Source organism: Canis aureus, chromosome 3, assembly GCF_053574225.1.
Source record: "Canis aureus isolate CA01 chromosome 3, VMU_Caureus_v.1.0, whole genome shotgun sequence".
NCBI classification, from domain to species: Eukaryota; Metazoa; Chordata; class Mammalia; order Carnivora; family Canidae; genus Canis; species Canis aureus.
The window spans coordinates 33,181,229-33,201,921 of NC_135613.1; the positions used below are offsets into that span (position 1 = coordinate 33,181,229).

At 57.9% G+C, this 20,693-nt stretch overlaps 1 protein-coding gene across 5 annotated transcripts in view; it reads left to right on the forward strand.

Moving 5' to 3' along the window:
• The first annotated feature begins 671 nt into the window (after positions 1–671).
• The window catches only part of PODN (podocan), a 42,265-nt gene continuing 22,243 nt past the window's right edge, over positions 672–20,693 (forward strand). For 3 of the 5 annotated variants that reach the window (XM_077891797.1, XM_077891796.1, XM_077891798.1), the window contains exons 1-10: positions 1,524–1,678; positions 7,915–8,231; positions 9,694–9,787; positions 11,117–11,181; positions 12,868–12,977; positions 14,106–14,262; positions 14,546–14,661; positions 15,209–15,866; positions 18,880–19,028; positions 20,403–20,613. In XM_077891797.1, coding sequence (XP_077747923.1) covers positions 1,528–1,678; positions 7,915–8,231; positions 9,694–9,787; positions 11,117–11,181; positions 12,868–12,977; positions 14,106–14,262; positions 14,546–14,661; positions 15,209–15,866; positions 18,880–19,028; positions 20,403–20,586 — 2,001 coding nt within the window. In that variant the 5' untranslated portion in view covers positions 1,524–1,527 and the 3' untranslated portion in view covers positions 20,587–20,613. Of the gene's footprint in view, positions 820–1,107; positions 1,259–1,523; positions 1,679–7,914; positions 8,232–9,693; positions 9,788–11,116; positions 11,182–12,867; positions 12,978–14,105; positions 14,263–14,545; positions 14,662–15,208; positions 15,867–18,879; positions 19,029–20,402; positions 20,614–20,693 lie in introns of those variants that run through there. The other 2 variants (XM_077891801.1, XM_077891800.1) reach the window with 2 other exon arrangements.

A 20,693-nucleotide genomic window follows, 5' to 3' on the forward strand; every position in this document is an offset into this window, starting at 1 on the left:
GTAAACCTGGCCATTTTGCTCCATAAACCACTTCTCCTTTGTCAGGTGATCTCCTTCCCCGTGAATGGGGCCAAAAACAATCTTCTTTCAGGATAGTCAAGCTTAGAGAGTAATGTATGAGGTCCAGTCTGGATGCAGCAGCAGAAGCCCATGAAAGATGCTTTACATGAGCCATTCATTCATTCATTCATTCAGGGTATTAGCAATTTAAGTTGAGCAAGTGGTCCCAAGTTTGAGTTATTTACCCTTCTCCCTGCCCAGGAGGAGGGCAGCCAGGTAAGGTGGCTGGGGGTGCCCTGCCCACAGGTGAGAGCAGGTATGGGGAGAGCGTCCTAGAGGCAGTGGAAGTGCCAAGTACCACCTAAACCCAGCCCCACTGCGGTCTACCGCCAAAGCCCCTGGCGCCAAACAGTGTTGCTCCAGCTGCTAGCAGTTAGTGCTCCTTTACTTGGAACCGGTCTCAGCTCCTGGGAGCAATATGGTGCGGCGAGGACTCCCTACTCCCCCCCCCCCCCCTTGTCTCCCGGCGACTGAGATCCGCATGCACCCTACTCCCAGCCCAATTTAGCGTCCTTCAAGGCTCACGAGGCTCTGGGCGCAGGGTCAACGTGGGCGTGGGGAGGGCGGGGAACTTTTCCGGGAAGGGGCCCAGCGGGGTCCTGGCTGGAGGCCCCGTTAGCCACGGCCCAGGACCCCAGGGTGGGAGAGTGGACGGAGAGGTACTCGTGCCTGGAGCGGTTGCAAAATCCTCAGGCATGAGGAAGAAAGTGGGCTCAGAGGCACCTGGGTGAAGGGGCCTCCGCCCTGCCCTCCTCTCAGGTGCTGGGGCCTAGAGGGGGTCCGGCTGCCCTGCGGAAGGCGGGAACCAGGGCGCGGTGCGGGCTGGACCCCGCCTCCCCCGCCTCTCGGTGGGGGGCGGCGGGGGCGTGGTGGGGCGGCCCGGCCGGGGCGGAGGAGGGGAGAGGGGTCGGCGCGGGGGCTCTCCCTCCCGGGGAGGGGCCCACCCCCGCCCCCGCCCCGCCCCCGCCCCCGCGCGCCCGCGGGGACCCGACGCGCGTGTCCGGAGGAGGCCGGCGTCCAGCAGATGCACGCGGTGCGGCGGGGGCGGGGGCGGGGGGAGGCGGGGAGGAGAAAGCCCACAGCGAGACTTGCGTCGCCGAGCTCCCGGCTCGGCTTGAATGGAAGGAGCCCGCGCCCGCGGAGCGCCGCGGGGACTCGGGACAGCGCGGCCGGCCGGCGGGGCGCGGGGGCGCGGCAGGTACTCGGCGCGGGCGGCCGGGGGGGCCGGGGGCGGCGCCGGGGGCGGCGGCGGCCGGGGAGCGGCCCGCGCGGTGGGCTCGGCTCCCGCAGCAGCTGCCCCGGGCCGGCCGCCGCACTCGCCCCCGGGGGGAGCCCTGCACCCCGCGCGCCCGGCAGCCCCCCGCGGCCCCTCCGCGCTCGCGGCCGGGGCGGGGGCCTTCCCTGCTCGCCGGCCCGAGACTGCCCCCCCCCCCCCACTGCGCACATCTGGAAAGAATCTGAGGGCGGATGGGAGGCGGAGTGGGAGGACCGGGCGGCGGCGGGAATGCGGGGGCAGGTGGCAGCGGCGAGGGGCGTGGACCCCCGCCCCAGCTCGCCCGGCTCGCCCTCCCTCCGACCCGGTTACAGGCAGAGAAACTGAGGCCCGGAGGGGCCCGAGGTACGCTTCCGGGAGGCGCGGACAGGTGTGGCGGGAGCCCGCGCGACCTCCGTCCGGACCGGCTCGGGGCTCGGCTCCCCCGCCGAGCCGCGCACTCCCCGAGCCGGAGCTCTCGGCCCGCACCTGGTGTCCGTCTGTCGGTCTGCGCGGCGGCCTCCCCGCGGGGACAGCTGGCGGGAGGCCGGGGTTGCAGGTCCCAGAACCGCCAGGCTGGGGCGGGGGCTGGGATACCTGATGCGCCGCGGGGTGGAAGACGGGGTGGCGGCGGGGCGAGCCCCTGGCAGCCCCTGGGGCGCGGGGCAGTGGCAGCCGGAGCTTGAGCAGGCGCCGGACGAGGTGCGGGGGCGCGGACCGTCCCTGGTCCCCAAGGCGCGGAGGGATGCGCGCCTGGCGCCGGGAGGCCATCGCCGACCTGTTGAGGCCCGCACCCCCGAGCGGCTGCTCCCGGGCTGCGGGCGCGCGGGGGCGGGGGCGGGGGCGGGAGGGGCAGTGGAACCGGGGCCTAGAGCTCCGAGGCACCCCTGCTGGGACCCGCCGCAGCCCCCTGCGGAGGAGGCGCACGGCCCCTTTTAGGGCTCCGGGCCCACTGCTCCAGCGTGAGTGCGAGTTAAGAAGTGTTAGATTCACATGACTGTGTTCACGAAATCTTTCGGGAACATACTTTGTTCTTTTTAATCTGAATCTTTGGGAATGGGTGACTAATAGTGGCCTAAAGGTGCTGTAGAGTCATACATAAGACCTCTGACCATGAGCTGCCTGGTACCCTTGACAGCTCCCTATCACCGGCACCTTAGCCTAGTGGCTGACACCCTTGGAGACTTGGTCGTCCAGCCCTAACCTCATCCCCTGCCTCATCCCTTCTTTAAAGGCACCTCCTCCCCACCCTCCCAACACTGTGCCTTTGCTCATGCCCTTCCCTCTGTCTGGAGTACTCTTCCTCCCCTTTGTCTGCCTGGAGAGCTCCTACTCGGCCTCCAGGAGCAGTTCAAGGTTCCGGGCAGCAGTCAGAAGACACAGATTCTAGTTCTGGCTGTAACTTCAACATACTAATCTGTAAACTGGGCGGGGGCGGGGGCGGGTCAGACAGATAATGATGCAAATCATTTCCAACTCTACCTCTCACAAATTCATCTCTGCACTCAGCAAACCTTTCCTGAGCACCCAGTCCATGCCTGGGGAGTCCAGAAAGTCGTGCAAGCTGCAGCGGGCCAGGGGTCCTGTGCGAGCACTAAAGAACTTCCTAACCCGGTCAAGGAAGGGGCAACAGCTTCTCAGAGCAGGGGCATTTGAGTAGGAGTTTGCTGGGGATGGGCAGTAATGGGAGCCCCTTTGGGGCTTGAGTTTCCTATCTCCAGAGTAGGAAGACTCTTAGTTTGGAGATTTCTAGTAGAGATGATAAGATGCAGCTGTCTGTGGCCTGGCACAAAGCAGGTGATTAGTGAATTTTTACTAAATTTGAGCGAAGGAGGAAGCTACTGCTAGGGACTGAGGATCTGTGTCCTGGTTTGGGTCTCCCTTCCCTTTCCTTCTTCTAGTCTTGCCTTAATCCCCCATGTAAGCCTTTCTGGGCCTTGAGGTTTGGTTCCTCAGGGGTGCTAGGTGGGGTGAGAGGCAGCAGGTCGCAGGGACCTCCTTGGGAATGGTAACCCCGTGTGTCCCACTTGCTCAACACCAACGTCAGATGGACATGTCATTTCATTTAACCCTCATGAGCATTGTCCAGACTGGTAGAGGCTCAGGCAGTGAAGTGCTTTGTCCAGACTCACACAGCAGTCAGGAGGGGAACCTGATCCTGCTGTTGCAAAAGCACTCCCCCTGAGAAAGAGCTCAGGGCAGGCCGAGTTGCCCCTCTCACTAGCCACTTGCTGTCCACTTGCTGTCCCAGTGGTGTGAGTTGTTCGTCATCAGGGGGCCCCTCACTCAGGACTCTTAGAGCCAAGGGGCCTGCTCTTTCCACTGCTCTTCCACACACAGCTCCCAACTTGTCCAAGCACACAGAGGGTCTTTAGGGGCTAATCTCGCTCAACATTCTTAGAAGACAGCAACAACAGGTTGAGACTCAGAAGGGCCACAATGTAGCCAAGGTCATACAGAAAAGCAGGTGGTGGAGCCGAGGCTTCCCAGGATCCCAAGGTCCAGAGGAGGAGACCAGACTCTCCAAGCCCTGTCTGATATTCCTTCCTCTCCTGTGAATCTAGCTCCTCCTCGCCATCCCAGCACCTCTCTCTGCCCAGACCAGGCTTACTACCCATTGCCCGTACTCCGTACCCATTGCACAGCCTCGGAGAGCTCCCCACTGCTCCATCCATAAACCTGCCTGTGGCACACTCCTGCTCTGCAGTGGCTCCTCATTCTTCCTGAGATCTTAAGATAAGGATCGCTCTCCCTAGCCTGGCTTCCAAGTCCTTTCTTAGCTGGACTACCCACCTGCATCCCTCCCAGTCCCCAATACCTGGCAGACACTCTAGCAAGCTCTGTGGAGGTCACCGATGGGCTCTCTTGCACCTGTGTCTTTGTAGGTTCTTCCCTCCTTGTTATGTCACCCTCTCCCTTTTGCCCGATATTCAGCCTTCATGACTAGATAAGGCATCATTTCTTCGGAGAAGTCTTCTTGATCTCAGACAAGGTTAGCTCTTCTCTGGCCCCCTGTGGACTCTAGCTTCCCTCCGTCATACCTCTGATGACACTGGGCCTATAATGCTCATTGTACATCTAGCATCCATGCCCTCACTGCCTGATAGAAATATAATGTGAGCCATGAATGCAAGCCATGTAGGCAATGTGAAGCTACATTAAAAAAATAAAATGAGGGCAGCCCAGATGGCTCGGCAGTTTGGCACCGTCTTTGGTCCAGGGCGTGATCCTAGAGACCTGGGATCGAGTCCCGCATTGGGCTCCCTGCGTGGAGCCTGCTTCTCCTTCTGCCTGTGTCTCTGCCCCTCTCCCTCTCTCTGTGTCTCTATGAATAAATAAATAAAATATTTAAAAAAATAAAATGAAACAGATAAAATTAATTTTAGTAATTTAACTCAATTATTTGAAATATATCAATATAAAATTAATATTTATGAGATAATATTAATATTAATGAGATATTTTACATCCTCATTTTATTTATTCATGAGAGATATTCTTATTCTTCAGAGAGAGAGCGAGGGAGAGAGGCAGAGGGAGAAGCAGGCTCCATGCAGGGAGCCCGACGTGGGACTCGATCCCGGGTCTCCAGGACCATGCCCTGGGCCGAAGGTGGTGCTAAACCGCTGAGCCACCTGGGCTGCCCTTACATCCTCTTTTGTACTAGTCTTTGGAATCCATGCACACTGCGTTTTATACTTACAGTACCTTTCAACTTAGACTAGCCACATTTCAAGTGCTGGGTAGCTGCATATGGCCACCACATTGGATAGGGCAGGTGTGAACTTTTTAAGGGCAAGAGCCAAACTTGAGTGGTCTCTGTGGGTCTCTAGTGCCCAGCTGTGCTTGGCCCAGGGGAGAGCCCAGGGGCATCATGGTTAAGGCCCCCGGCTGGAGCTCAGCATCACCGCTTAACAGCTGTGTCGCACTGGCCAATCCCATTGGGCTGCAGCTCCCTTGACTATAAAGTGATGGTGGTAACATTTCAATATGGTTCATAATGTTAATATAAAGTATTTTTAAGTTACAAATTAAAGGGGAGGGAGGAAAACTAGCTGGTCTAGTGAGTATACAGGATATGTGGGGAGGACCCTTCTCCCTGGCCTCCTGCCCTGGTTGATTTGGGGCTTAGGCCTGTGCCCACACTCCCCCTCCCAGAACCCTGGTCTGGGGTCACACAGACAGGCAGAGAGGGGGACTCTGGTCTTATATTTCCAGGAGCTGAAGGCTGTTGAGCTAGTTGGGGCGGGGGGGAAGGGAAGGGTTATAATGTACGTGGGAATGATGGTCTGTAGACTGTTGGAGGCTGAATTGCCCATTTGGTCAGGGGATGGGGCAACAGGAGAGTGACAGGGTGGGCATAGGGCCAGGGTGTGCCCTGCCAACTGTTCCCTGGGGCCCGGGAGCTGTGCATGTACTAGGTCCCTGGTTTCCTGCCAGGCCAGTGGCTGAGGCCTGAGTCTGCTTAGGCCTCACAGACCTAGATGGATTCAAGGGTGCTGCCCCTCTTCTACTCCTCACACCTTTCTCTCTGGGGCCTCACAGGACTCACCCCATCTGGGGTGGAGGGTGGGGCAGGCGTTACTGTCCTGGCTCTGCTGCCCCCTCTAGTCTGAGGGCAGGGCAATTTGCCAGCTTGCATGTGTCTCCTGCGCCAGCACAGGGCTGAGGGCAGAGGGGACTTCACCTTGGAGAGGGGGCTGGGCAGCGAGTGAGACAAAGCAGTGTCTGAAATGCCATTACGGCCTCAGGGCAGCCAGAATTCATAGGAGGCCAGAGTCTGCAAAGCTGTGGGGAGGTGGGCCTGGGGCTAGACTGCAAACACCAGGCAGGATCTAGGCAAGAGAAGGGGAAGAATCAGGGGGGCTCTGGAGTGGGCAGGGCCCGTGATATTAGTGGTACAAAGAGCGAACATTTAGTGAGCACTCACGGTGCACAGTGTGCGCCTCTCTCTGACTCTCCCAGTCTCCCCACGAGGGCAGCTCTGGTAACCTCTGTGGATGGGTGAGCAAGCTGAGGTTTAGTGGGTGACTTGCCCAAGGTCAACCGAGAGCCCGAGCTGACTGCAGCCCCAGCATCTGGCTCCAGCGCCCGCCTTCCTAACCAGACCTCAGCAGCAGTGGCAAGCTTCCCGACTCCTCAGGCCCAGCAACTCAGACCTTTGTATCTGCCGTCTGAGGTGTGGTTCTTAATCCAGTGCCAGCATGAGAGCCTCAGACTGAGGCATACCTCTACTCCCCCCAACGCCCCCCCCCCCCCACCACCTAGGGCCAAGTGCTCGCTATGTACCTGCATTTGTGATTGCTGTCACAGTGGTGACCACACCTCACCACCTAGGAGGTACCAGGCCCTGCACGTCTCTTACCTTGCTGACTCCTTGTAGTTGCTGTGGTTTGGGATGTATCATTGCATTGTCAGATGAAGAGAGAGGCTCAGGAAGGCCAGAGATGCTAAGTGCTGGAGAGGGACTCCCACTGGGGTCTGTGGGATTCTAGAGTCCATGCAACTGAGCTGTGGCCTCTCACAACTTAGCATTTCCCAGAGATGTTTGCTAAGTGAGTTTCTGTAAAAAAAAACTCCAGGGACTGGCTCGGAGCCAAGCTAGGCCCCTGCGCTGCCTAGAAGATAGGGACCCTTGCATCTTCCTTGTGGCCTGAGGCCATCCCCACTCCTCCTCCCCTGCTGCCCTAGGGGACCATGCTGGGGGGTGGTCTTTTGCAGGTAGCGGCAGTCAGGTGAGCTCAGTAGGCTCTGGTGAGGCCAGCTGAGGGTGTGAACATCAGGAAGAGGCTTAGAAGGTCCTGGAGAATGGCAGCAGCTCTATTCAGTGGAGGCCTGCTCTGTGCCTGGCTCTGCGCTGGGCCTCCACCCAGACACTGAGAGGCTCACAGTCCTCTGCGGGAGAAAGATAACTTCATGTATTCACAGCCCGACCCAACTCATGCCATGCCCCATGAGAGCCCTGGGTCAGCTCAGGGTTTTTCAGGGTATTCCAGGGGGTGCAATGGCTACACTGATTCTTAGAGAAGTTGCTGCCTGCACAAAAAGGGGCAGGGAGTTCCAGACAGAAGGAACAGCATGTGCAAAGGCCTAGAGACAGGATCTCCTAGGTAGACCTAACTAGGGTGGGGGTATTAGAAGAGAGACAGGGTCAAATCCTGAACATCCTAGAATGGTAAGCTGAAGATGCACCCTGCTGGTGCTGGCTCCATGGCTCTGGAGGAGGTAAGAGCCTCCCAGCGCTGCCCATGCCGGGGCAGCAAGAGCTTGGCAAAGTCCTAGCCAAGCCCTGCCAGTCACAGTTTGTCCCCAGGCTCAGCTTCCCCTTCTGTGAATTGGGGGTAAAGATGCCTTGGGGCCAGGCCTGGTGAGGGTGCTGACTTGCCTGAGGACAGGGCTTCACCTCGTCCCTCCAGAGGGCAGCTCTGATGACGGGGAGGCAGGTGGCGCAGGAGTGTAGCAGTGAGCAGATCAGATGCGTGCCCAGAACCCTCGAGTAGGCTCTGTCTTGTGCCCAGGCAGGCCCCAGTGTGAACAATGTGGGTCCCAGCCCTGTGTCCACTGCACCTGCCAGGTGAGGCCTGACTTAAGTCCTCCCACAGGTACCATGGCCCGGAGCGGGGTGCTGTTGGTCCTCTTGCTGCTGCCACCGCAGCTGCAGCTGGGACCAGTAGGCACGGCGAGGTCGCCGGGCTTTGGCCGAAGTGGGGCCCACAGCCTGAGCCCTGAAGAGAATGAATTTGTGGAGGAGGAGCCAGTGTTGGTTCTGAGTCCCGAGGAGCCGGGGCCCGGCCCTGCCACCATCAACTGCCCCCGCGACTGTGCCTGCTCCCAGGAAGGTGTCGTGGACTGTGGTGGCATCGACCTGCGCGAATTCCCGGGGGACCTTCCTGAGCACACCAACCACCTGTCTCTGCAGGTGACACGGGCACTACAGTCACGGTCACAGGGGTGGGCCCCTAAGCTCGTGGCTCCTGTCCCCACCCACAATGCTCATAGCCCCCTGCTTGTCCAGACCCCCAGACACAGGGCGCTAGGGCACTCCCTGCTCCGACGTCCTGGTCACAGAGTACTGTGCTATTACAACTGCTTTGTTTTGCTTGGAGGAGTCTGGGCTAAGACCCATAAATAGAGTCAGACCCTGTGAAAAATGGACACAGATCTGCCCAGCGGCTGACCCTCTGAATGGGCAGGATGCCCTGGACACCCAGGCCAGGAAAATAAGAGAAAGTGGATCTGATAGGGTGCTCTGCAGGCTCAGAAGATAGAGTCCCCTCTCTGGCTGGGGCACAGGCGAGCTTGTGAGAATCGGGACACAGTGTTCCAGACGGGGATTCTGGGGCAGTGGGTGCACCCATGATCGGTTTTGTGCGGCCCTGGGGCAGAGGGAGAGGCTGTTCTACTCATCTCAAGAGGTCAAGCCAGGTGAAGGAAGGGGACCTGCCCGTGGTCACCCAAACTGATGCGTCCAGGTTGAGGGCAGAGGGAGCTCAAGGCCAGGGTGGCCTGTGGAAGAAAGGTACAAGTTAAGGCAACACTTACTATTGGTTCATTCACGTCCCCTGGGTACCTGGTCTACACCTCAGATGTGGCGTCAGGGGCTGGTCATGGAGGGAGGACAGTCTGGGGGAAGGCAGAGATCTAAACAGCTGAAGATAACAGATGGAGACAGAGGACTAGCGTGGTAGGGCCCAGAGCAGCTCCTAATCCAGCCCTCAATCCAATTCAGGAAGGCTTCTGGAGGAGGTGATACCCCACCCAGTATTTTATTTATTTATTTATTTAAATTTTATTTTATTTTATTTTTAAAGATTTTATTTATTTATGCATGAGAGACAGAGAGAGAGGAGGAGACATAGGCAGAGGGAGAAGCAGGCTCCATGCAGGGAGGCCCATGCAGGACTCAATCCCTGGTCTCCAGGATCACACCCTGGGCCGAAGGCAGGCGCTAAACCACTGAGCCACCCAGGGATCCCCCACCCAGTGTTTTAAAGCATTCCAGAAGGAGTGAGGACCACAGGTTTTTCCCCCCCTCAGGAAAGGCAACTCAAAGTAGTTTCTGGCTTAGGATGGGGAGAATGGGCTGGGGATGCCTGTCACCACATAGGAACATGGAGGGAGCAGGGGAGATGGCACTCCCAAGTTTGAACTGTCTGTAGATGCCCAGGTATGGGCTCCTAGAAGGCGGGACCTGCATGCCTCCCATACTGAGGCCCAGGCCTGGCCTAGCCCCAGGTCTGTCTGTGTGGGGTGAACCCCAAGGGAGGTGCCCAACAGAGGGACTGGCTCCTGGGACAGGAGTGGGGGTGAGCCTCGAGTGAGGCAGGAGCCTGGGCCTCTGGTGAGGCTGCTTCCTCACCACCCCATCCCGCACTCCCCAGAACAACCAGCTGGAGAAGATCTACCCCCAGGAGCTCTCCAGGTTGCATCGGCTGGAAACTCTGAACCTCCAGAACAACCGTCTGACTTCCCGAGGTGAGGGATCACCCAGAGCCTGGGACAGGGATGCCAGGCGAGGGACCAGGTGCCCATGGGAAGAGCTCCACCCTGCAGACCCTAGGATACGGAAAACAGACGGCTGGGCTGGCGGCTTCCTGAGAGCCACCCCACCCCCAGGTGTCCCTGAGCTGGGTGTTGGACCAGGGGACAGGCTTCAAAGAAGCTTGGATTGCCAGGGCCTTTGTCATGGACCAGTATGTTTACAGAAGGCCTTCAGAATCAAAGAGCTGTAGAATCCTCTAATTGTAAAAGGTTATATTTTTTTCTGATATGAAAATAATTTATAATAGAGAATTTGGAAATGTAGAAAATGAAATGGAAAAGAAGAAACCCACTCATAATTCTGACACACGGAGTTCATCACTATTGATGTTTCGGACTATCCACTTTTTAAAAAAGCAGCTTTATTGAGGTATAATTTCTATACTGTGAGATTTATCCAATGTAAAAGTACAATTTGATGAGTTTGGGTAAGTTTATACAGTTGTACAACCATCACCACAATCCAATCTAGTCTTTTTTCTTTGGGTTTTTTTAAAATTCATAGCTGAACTTGTAGGATAGATACTATACCATAACCACCATAGGGCAGTTAGCACAGCAGCATTTTTCAGGTTCCTAAAAACTCTCAGTGGCCATCATTTTACACAGCGGCAGAGACGCTGCACAGTTTATATAACTGTTCCCTCTCCTTAGATATTTGGGTGAGTCCCAGCATCTGAGGGTCCAGGAGCCCAGAACTGAGTGTCAGAGGCCGGCCTCCGGCCTGGAGGAGGGCCAGTTTGGCTGGGCTCCCAGCAACAGCCGAGTCCTGACACTACATCTGCCAGCTGGGGCAGGGGTGGGCTAGGGGGTCGGGAGGTGCCAGGGCCACAGCTCTGTGCTGCCCTGAGCTGGGTATCAGGAGGGTCAGAGAGACCCTTTAGGGCCACACCTCAGGGGAGCACTCCTTCCTGATGGGGAAGGGTGGGCCTGGGTCCTCTGCCCTGTGGCCTGACCTTATGAAGACCCATTCCCACCGAGGTGGCTCTGAGCAAGTGAAGGATTGGTCATTTCTGAGCCCTTTCCACTTGCTCCTCTGAGCAGTGGTGGGGGTGGTGAGCAAGGGAAAAAGGGGGCTGGGCAGGCCTGCTGGGACTGGTTGGGAAGGGATCAGAATCCAACCTGTCTCGGTGGGCGGGGGCGGGGGGGCGGCTCCCCAGTCCTGGCAAGTGGGGTGGGCACTGGGTGGGGGGGTTGGTGGTGGCGTGCTCCCCTGTAGCATCTCCTTCATCCAGGGCTCTGACCGATGCCTGTCCTTTGAAGGGCTCCCGGAGGAGGCGTTTGAGCATCTGACCAATCTCAATTACCTGTACTTGGCCAATAACAAGGTAAGGGGACCCCTGGTGTCTGGGGCTGAGCTCTGGGAACTTTCACCAGGGCCTTTTCTAGGGTGGCCACTGGGTCCCAACTGCTGTTCACACGTGGACCTGGTGAGACCCCACACCTTAATGCAGGGTATCAGAATGGCCAGATAATGAAAACAGAGGCCTAGGCCTTCTAGAAGTGTGGGGGGTGACAGCTCATTCCCACCAGGGAGGGAGTCCATGGAGTGCTTCTCGGAGGAGGTGACATTTGAGCAGGCCATGAAGGCTAACAGGATTTCAGCCGGTGGCCCCATGGGAGAGGCACTGCGGAAGAGGCAACATGAGGAAAGGCAGAGGCACTCAACTTCAAAATAGCTGGTGTGCCCCAGGGCTCTGGCCCGGCCACTTCTCTCAGAGCTTTCTTGAGGTGCCTCGTCCCCTCCCCAGGGCATTAGCACCCATCTGCATCATGGCCGTGTCCAGTGGCCATCCCCACCCATCCCACTCCTCCCACTTGAGACTCCTTGATGCCTGCCCTAGATGTCCAATGGAAATGGGACTCTGCTTCCCTCCTGTGCGCCCCCCCACCTCTATAAGCACCCCTCTCTATATCTGCAACCACCAAAGCACCACTCATCTGAGCCACAAACCCCGGGGTGCCTTGGTCACCCGCAGCAAGCCTGCACTCCCCTCTCGGCCTGGTCCACCAACCGCACCTGCAACGCACCGGGACAGCCCTGCTTCCTCATTTGCAGCTCCTTCTCAGAGTGGCCAGAGTGATCTTTAAAAATCATGCCTGCTTCTACCCATCCCCACCTCCTGCCAGCTCAGATACTTGAGGCTTCACTTTCCACCCAGAATGAAAACCACGCTCCTCCCCATGGCTGTGGTCAGAGGACCTGTGGTCGGAGGGCCTCTGTGTGGACCTCACAACACCCGTCCCACTCCCTCCCTCTCCTCCAGCTCCCAAACGTGGCAACCCCCAAGTGGGACCTGCACTCACCGCCCCTGTTGCCACAGGTGCTTGCCCCTCAGATGGCACGAGCGGGAGGCCTTCATGCCCAAAGTGTCACCTGGTTCCTGAGCACCCAACCCAGTTATTCTGTTTCCAGTCTGTTTTAGCTTGTTAACACTATCAGATGCTTTTGTTCCTTGTTTCTTGTCTTCTCCACTAAGATGTAAGCTTTGGGGGGTAGGAATGGGGGCATTTCTCTGTTTTGTTCCCCAGGACATGTCTAGCACCTGGACCCAGGCCTGCAGTGAGGGGAGGGGCCAGGAGGACAGGCAGGGCCAGGGACAGGACTAGAAGGCTTGGAATGTTCAGGGATGCAGAAAGCCATGGAGGTTTGGTTTTTGTGTTATCAGGGGAGTGGGATGGGTTCCCAGTTTATTTACTTTATTTTTTAAAAAGATTTTATTCATTTAAGAGAGAGAGAGAGCATGAGCAGAGGGGAGCAACAGAGGGAGAGGAAGAAGCTGAGCAGGGAGCCCGATGCAGGATTCAATCCAAGGACCCCGGGATCATGACCTGAGCTAAAGGCAGACACAACCGACTGAGCCACCAGGCGCCCTGGGTTTCCAGTTTAGAAATATGGCTCTGGTTATAAGGAGGTGACAAATTGAAGGGGCCCGGATGAGTAGCAGGCAGTGGGACCCAGAGCTGGCCTCTGCCCTCCATTGGTCTTTCTATCCCAACTTTTCCCTTTCCAGCTGACCTTGGCACCCCGATTCCTACCAAACACCCTGATCAGTGTGGACTTTGCTGCCAACTATCTCACCAAGATCTATGGGCTCACCTTTGGCCAGAAGCCAAACTTGAGGTGAGAAGTCAGACAGGGGCCCTGGGCCCTGGCTGGGGAAGGAGAAAGAGCTGAGACAGACGCTCCCAGCCCTGAGCACGGCAGAGCAAGCCCGGCCAGGCTGTGGAGGAAGGCATGCTGGGTGGGCATGATGCCCCCGGCTCGGGGCTCTGGCAAGGAATGCCCAGGGCTGCAGGACCTGAAGGTTGGGAGGAATCCATCCAGGAGGCAAGGACAGAGAGTAATGTCTGTGGAATTATGAGGAGCTGGGTGAGAGTTTTTCCCCTCCTCCTCCGGTCCCTGGGGGAAGGAAGCATCTTCCAACAGGCACAGCTGGCCCTTAGTGAGAGCTGCTTTGGGAGGAGTGTGAGCAGGGCAGGGTGGTGCAGGGGGGGCAGAGGGGATACTGACAACCCCCAGTGCTGCTTCTCTCCCCAAATCTGTCACCCCACTCGATTCTTTCCATACCCCGAAGGAGCTGGGGTGGCTGTATGTGGTTCCATCCTGCAGATGAGAGGGCTGAGGCCCAAGATATAACACAGCAAGACTGAGTTTTATCTTCTATGTTTAGAATATCTTGTGTTGAAACATCTTACATTTCTCTTATTTCTGATCTTGGTCCCTCTAATATGTGAGCTGCATGACAGCAGGGTCTTGTTGGTTGTGTCCACTGCTTTTATCTTTAGAGTCTAGAAGAGTCCTGGCACGTAGGAGCACTCACTATATATGTGCTGAATGAATGAGAGGTTACATCCTCTGAGCCAGGCCCTGGACTGGACACTTGAGACGAAGAGGTGGCAGGGAGAGTCCCCATGTACGGGAAGACCCACAGAACTCAGAACCAGCTGCGTGGGGCTGACAGGCAGGGATTCTGGGGCTGCAACAGTCAGGGAGTGACTGAGGACCTTGAAGGGTATGGAGGGGCACAGGCAGGGGGGTGGGAAATCCCCTTTCTGCCACGGATGTGTGGGGCAGCCTCTGGTGGGTCCTTAGTCTCCTTGGCTGTGCAAGGGGGACTGGATCAGGGGGGTCTGAGGTTCTTCAAATGGGAGGATGGTACCCTGGGCCCCAGCTCTGACCTGAGCAAGGTCTGAAGGCTGATCAGGTGAGCTGGTATGGGGGCTTGAGGACCTGTGCCTCATCCCCCAGGTCCGTGTACCTGCACAACAACAAGCTGGCGGATGCTGGGCTGCCGGACAACATGTTCAATGGCTCCAGCAATGTCGAGATCCTCATTCTGTCCAGCAACTTCCTGCGCCACGTGCCCAAGCACCTGCCGCCCGCGCTCTATAAGCTGCACCTCAAGGTGGGAGGAAGAGTGTGGGGAGGGGCAGCCGAAAAGCAGGGACCTGCAGTGAGGGAAGAGCCCAGGTCCACTGAGGCACAGTGGGGAGGCTGTGGGGCCTCAGGCACAGTGTCTGCTGTGGAGAACAAGGCAGAAGCCTGGGGAGCTGGCTGTCCCTATCACATGCAGGGTGCTCCAAGCCACAGCCCCTTCCCCTGGCTCCCCTGCCCCCTCTCATTCCGAGGCTCTGCCCTGGCCCCTTGGCCATCCCTCATGCTGCCCTCCCAACCATCTTGTCCCTCAGAACAACAAGCTGGAGAAGATCCCACCAGGCGCCTTCAGTGAGCTGAGCCACTTGCGTGAGTTGTACCTGCAGAACAACTACCTGACCGACGAGGGCCTGGACAATGAGACCTTCTGGTGAGCCCCGGCTGGGCCGTCCATGTGAGCTCCGTGCCGGGGAAGCTGCTCCTGGGGCCCACGCAGCCAGGTCTCTCACACACACCCGCCCCCGGGCCTTGGCCAGCTTCCCAGAGAGGGCACCATGGGGCTTGTGCCTCAGCTGACAGGTCTGTCCCCCAGCACGAGTGATGTGTACGGACAAGGCCAGAATTCCAGTGAGGCATCTTCAGAGGCTGGCTTCGTGGTACAAAGTTGAAGCGAGTATACTTGTTGAAGGCAAATATATTCTCATGTTTTAGGTCCAGGGTAGCTACAAAAGGCCTTAGACGGTCTTCAAAGAAGCTCCTTCATGACAGAAGCCATGCTAGGTCCTTCCTCCACCAATAGGGCATTGAATAAACCCAGGGAGAGTCTGGAGAGGACAGAGGTCGCCAGTGGGCCAGACAGGGGCCCAGCTGGGACGAGTTAGACCAGTGCCCCTGCCCCTCCCCCCGCCTCGGGACTAAGGGTGGACACAAGCACCCGGTGGGCCTCTGCCAACCATCCTTATTCCCACCCGCCGCAGGAAGCTCTCCAGCCTGGAATACCTGGATCTGTCCAGCAACAACCTGTCTCGGGTCCCGGCAGGGCTGCCGCGCAGCCTTGTGCTCCTGCACCTGGAGAAGAACGCCATCCGCAGCGTGGACGCCGACGTGCTGACGCCCATCCGCAGCCTCGAGTACCTGCTGCTGCATAGCAACCAGCTACACGCGCGCGGCATCCACCCGCGGGCCTTCCAGGGCCTCAAGCGGCTGCACACCGTACACCTGTACAACAACGCGCTGGAGCGCGTGCCCAGCGGCCTGCCCCGCCGCGTGCGCACGCTCATGATCTTGCACAACCAGATCACCGGCATCGGCCGCGACGACTTCGCCACCACCTACTTCCTGGAGGAGCTCAACCTCAGCTACAACCGCATCACCAGCCCGCAGGTGCACCGCGACGCCTTCCGCAAGCTGCGCCTGCTGCGCTCGCTGGACCTGTCCGGTAACCGGCTGCACACCTTGCCCCCCGGGCTGCCGCGCAACGTGCACGTGCTGAAGGTCAAGCGCAATGAGCTGGCCGCCCTGGCGCGCGGGGCGCTGGCTGGCATGGCCCAGCTGCGTGAGCTCTACCTCACCGGCAACCGGCTGCGCAGCCGGGCTCTGGGTCCCCGTGCCTGGGCCGACCTGGCCCATCTGCAGGTGAGGGGAAAGGGGCGGGAGAGGATTGGGGCCGGGTCATGCCCGCGTGAGGGGCTGCTGGCATAGCTGCCCTGAGCCCACGCATCTTGGCTCAGGTGAGGGGTGGGTAGGAGGGCCCGGCGGGGTGTGGGGTGACTTGCTAGACTGAGGAAAGGGAAGGTATGACTGGCATGGCTGGGTGCAGCAGGAGGGGCTAGTGTGGCCAGGCTGAGCTCAGCACCTGCAGGCTTGAGGAGGGCTGTGGAGATGAGGGGAGGTCATGGCTGCAGGTAGGGGACTCACCCTCCAGGAAGACTGGGGGGTAGGGCCAGTTTGGTTGGCACTGGAGAGTCAAGCTCATCCATCTGAAGGCTCCGAAACAGGTGGCTGGGCTTGAGTGAGGGGAGGGAGGCTTGGCCTGGAAGGGAGGCTGCCCTCACCTGGTGCGGAGGGCTAGGGGAGGCTACCCGAGGCATACTGGGGCTGCTGAGTGGGTGTGGCTGCTGTGGTCAGTCAGCAGGGATAGCTGGCTGTAGGTGACAGCTCCCACTCAGTGAGGGCCCAGGGGAACTTGAGTAGAGAGATCTGGGAGGCAGGGCCTCAGTATTGCAAGGTCAGGAAATGCCCCCATTCCCCCACTCTGCTGCCCTGGACGGGGTGGGGGCACAGGGGGGGCCTTCTTCCCAATGGCTTGCTCCTCCCTCTCTCTCAGGGCTCTACTCACATGTCACCTCCTTGGGAGGTCTTCCTTCACCACCCATCACACTCCTCTGCTTTGTTTTTCTTCATAATCCTCATCTGTTCTAGGCATTAGGTCATCTGTCTGCTGGTTCGTTGCCTGCTCCTCTGCTAGAATGAGGGGCAGGCATTTTTGTCTGTTGTATTCACTGCTGGACCCAGGGACCTCTGTGTGCTAGGCTCTCAGTACATGTATTTTGGGAGAGCTGTCAGGATGAGGCTATCTGAGGGGAGTGCAGGGGAGAGCCCCCAGAGTGGGGGGCAGATGGGTGAGGGGAGATCAACATGGGAGCCAGGGGTAGCAGCTGGCCCTGCAGGAGCAGCTGGCTGTGGTCTCCTCACCCAGAGGGCCCTGCTGAGGGCCAGACGCCAGGATCCAGCTGCCTGGGCCGCTCCCTCTTGAGTTTTCCTCAGGAGTCCAGATCCCAGCGTCTTCTCCTCCACACCTGCTCCTCCTGCTGCATTTTCTAACTCTCTGTAGGGGGTGCCCACGGGAGACCTGGATGCTGACCCGATACCCCTTTGTCACACCACCTGCCCCGCCCCCCCCGGCACCCATCGTTAACTAAATTCTGCTAATTCTATCATCACATCTCTCAACTCACTATCTTCCATCCCTTCTGCTGTACTCCAAGCCAAGACACCCCCATTTCTCACCTGAACCCCAGCTCCGTAGGACTCTCCACTCCCCTATACCATGTGCACTTGGTGGGTATCTTTAAAAAACACTCATTCACCTACACTCCTGCTCAGAACCCTTCTATGGCTCCCTGTTGCTCTTAGAACCCAGATCGGAAACCTTGCCACAGCTCTCAGGGCTGGTCTGCCTCTGCTCCCAGTCGAGCTCCCTAGTCTCCTAGGCATACTGGGCTTTATTTATACTGGCCCTGTTGCTGAAGCACAGCATCCTGGGAACACCTGCTCACTTGTTCTTCCCACAGCCTGTCCCAGGCCTCCCCTATGTGCAGACACAGCTCTAGAACTGAGGACCTGGCAGGGAGTAAGACAGATGAAGGGTCACTACCCTCCTAGAGTTTATAATATACCTAGGACTTAGCTCCCATTCCATCTCTTTCAGGAAGCCCTCAGTCATGGGCAGGTGCAGTCTGGGTGGATTCAGTCAGGGATGAGGTATCTTCAGAGGTTGGGGGTTCTTCTTCACACTGTTGGATCTTTCTATAAGCAGCTGCCCCCACCCTGCTTCAGAGCCCCGCTGATGCTGGCTGCTGTGCTCCCCTGGCCCAAGGCTGGGTCAGGCCGCTCCTTGGGCTCCCTCAGCACAGCCCAGTTCCACCAGTTGTCGTCATCAGATTTTGTGTCCATCTCCCCCACCCTAACCTCCAGTGCAGAGGCAGCCTCTCGGTGGATTCCATATCCCCGGCAGCCCTGGGCACCGAGGATGTTTGGAATGAATGAGGAAGTGCCAGAGCTGTGTGGAGGGAACATAGTGGGGAGCAGGGAGACCTGCTGGGTAAGGGAGATGACAGGGAGGCTCCCTAAGGTGTAAAGCTTGTTTTCCCCTTGAATCTTGAATCTAGATTCATGGCCCCAGTTTCCTGACCCTGAGCCCCCACCTGTCAGGGTGAGGAAGGGAGATTAGAGATGATGGAATCCACCTTGCATAGGTGTGTGTGAGCGAGTGTATGCTGATGGCCTGAGGGGAAGGCAGTGAGCTGGACCCATGCACACATCTCCTGCCTACTGCATGTTTGTTCCTCCTTGGGAAAACCACCCCATTTTTCCTGGCCACCTGCTTCCTGCATTCTAGGCATGTGGTGACCCAGAGACTGACCAGCCTAGGACTGGCTGCCATGCCAGGGTCGCTGTGGGCCTCATTCTTGCTCCTCATTCCTGCCCACATGGCCTTGAACTCCATGAATGAGCAGCCACACTCATATGGACCCTTACCCCACCCCCACCCTCATCTGGTGTGGGAATATTCAAAGACTGGAGGATCCCTGGCCTCTGCCCTTTTAGGCCCTTTAGTCTGATAGGGGTGACAGGTGTGCTCAGGAGGAAGGACTTTGCCACCCAGATATCTTGGCTGTGAATTCATGTGGAAAGGCAGAAGGAGCTGGGTAGGACATATATCAGAACAAGGGTTTGGGTTCCAGCCTCATACGGGCTGTGTGGCCTTAGATCTCTTAACCTCTCTGAGCCTCTGTTTCCTCTCCTGGAAAATGGAATAGTTAGAGATCCCACCTCACAGGGTTATCATAAGATTTAGATAGGCCAAGGGGCTGGTGGGATCTTTGCAAGATGTTAAATGCTTTTACTCCCCTGGTCACTCATACAGCTGCTGGACATTGCTGGGAACCAACTCACAGAGATCCCTGAGGGGCTCCCCGAGTCACTCGAGTACCTGTACCTGCAGAACAACAAGATTAGCACCGTGCCTGCCAATGCCTTTGATTCCACACCCAACCTCAAAGGAATCTTTCTCAGGTAGGAGGTCCCCTGGGGGAGCTGCACAGGCCCCTCTGGGGTCAGCCTGGCTCCAGCAGGATAGCTGAGGCAGAGGGGAACAGCTCCCAGCTAGAGGGCAGTGTTTGAAGCCTGGCTTCATGCTGACTGGCTGCATGACCCTGGGTACATCCCAGAACCCCCCTCAGCCTCTGTTTCCTCAGCTCTCAAGGGTGGGGACAGTCCTAGCCAGGCCTGGTGAGGTTTATAGATTTATAGAAGGTCTTCAGAAACTTTAAAAAGCAGTGCATGTGGACATTATTGATGTTAATGTGGCAGGAAGGGGTATCAGAGGGCACAGGTGATTGTTGTGTCCACAGCTGGCCGGGCTGTACCTGAGCAGGTGGCAGATGTTCAGGTCCTCACCGAGCTCTGGAGGTTTAGAATGATTCTTCTACTTCTTCTTTTTTTTTTTTTTTTTTTTTAAGAGAGAGAGAGGAGGGGGCAGAGGGGCAGAGGGAGAGAGAGAGAATCTCAAGCAGGCTCTAAGCCCAACGTGGAGCTGGAGCTGGGGCTCAATCGCACGACCCTGAAGATCATGATCTGAGCTGAAATCAAGAGTCCAATGCTTAAGCGACTGAGCCACCCTAGAGTCAGATGCTCCTTAGAATTATTCTAATGGGGGAGCCAACTCCCCAGGAAATGAGGAGCTTGGGTACAGCAGAGTCAGTGTGGTTCTGCCCAATACCCTCCCTAACCACCCCTTGCACTCAGAAGGGGCAGAGTGTGCACCTCCAGGGGACTGGTGGCCCAGCAGGCCCCAGTCTGGGTTGGGGAGGAGGGTGACCTGTGCCTTGGCTCCTGTGGGGACTAAGGCCCAAGGAGATGAGGGGGCCAGATATCAGAGCCCAGCCTCTGCCTCCCCTCAACCCGAGCGCGTGCCTGGTCCAGCTTGACCCTGGCCTTGCCTTGGTGCCACCCTGCAGCCTCAGGTTTGGGGTTAATCCCAGAGGGAGCTAATCCCAGGCAGAGAGGAGGCCCCTGTGACTGCCACCCCAGACCTGAGAGCTAGGTAGGTGGGGGCCTGCCCCTCACTGTATGAGATGAGTGGCCCAGGGTCCTCCCCTGCCCCACCCCCCAAGCTATAGTTATATGGAACGGGAACAGCCGGGACTCTTCATGATGCCCTTGCTTCTCAGCACAGCCCCTGAAGCCCCCTGCCCCCACATCCCCTGCACCTCCCTACCCTCACGCCCCCCTACATTCCCTGCCCCCGCATACCCCCCGCCCTGCACCCCTTTTGTGCCTTCTATGCCATCTTCCTGGAAAGCTTATTCCCTCCTGTTCCCATTCTCGAGTGGGTGAGTGTGGGGACTTGAGGTTGGGCCTCTGGCACTGACCGCACTGACTGCACAGGTTCAACAAGCTGGCTGTGGGCTCTGTGATGGAAAGTGCCTTCCGGAGGCTGAAGCACCTGCAGGTCTTGGACATAGAGGGCAACTTTGAGTTTGGTGACGTTTCCAAGGACCGGGGCCAGGTGGAGGAGGAAGAGGATGAGGAAGATGAGGATGACGAGGAGGAGGAAGAGGAGAGGCGATAGTGACAGGATGAACCAGATATGATATAGGTAGGTGATCTGCGTGGGGGGTGCGTTAACCTCTCCCCACTTGTCCTGTCCCTGACCCCAGGACAGATCCTGGGTGAGGG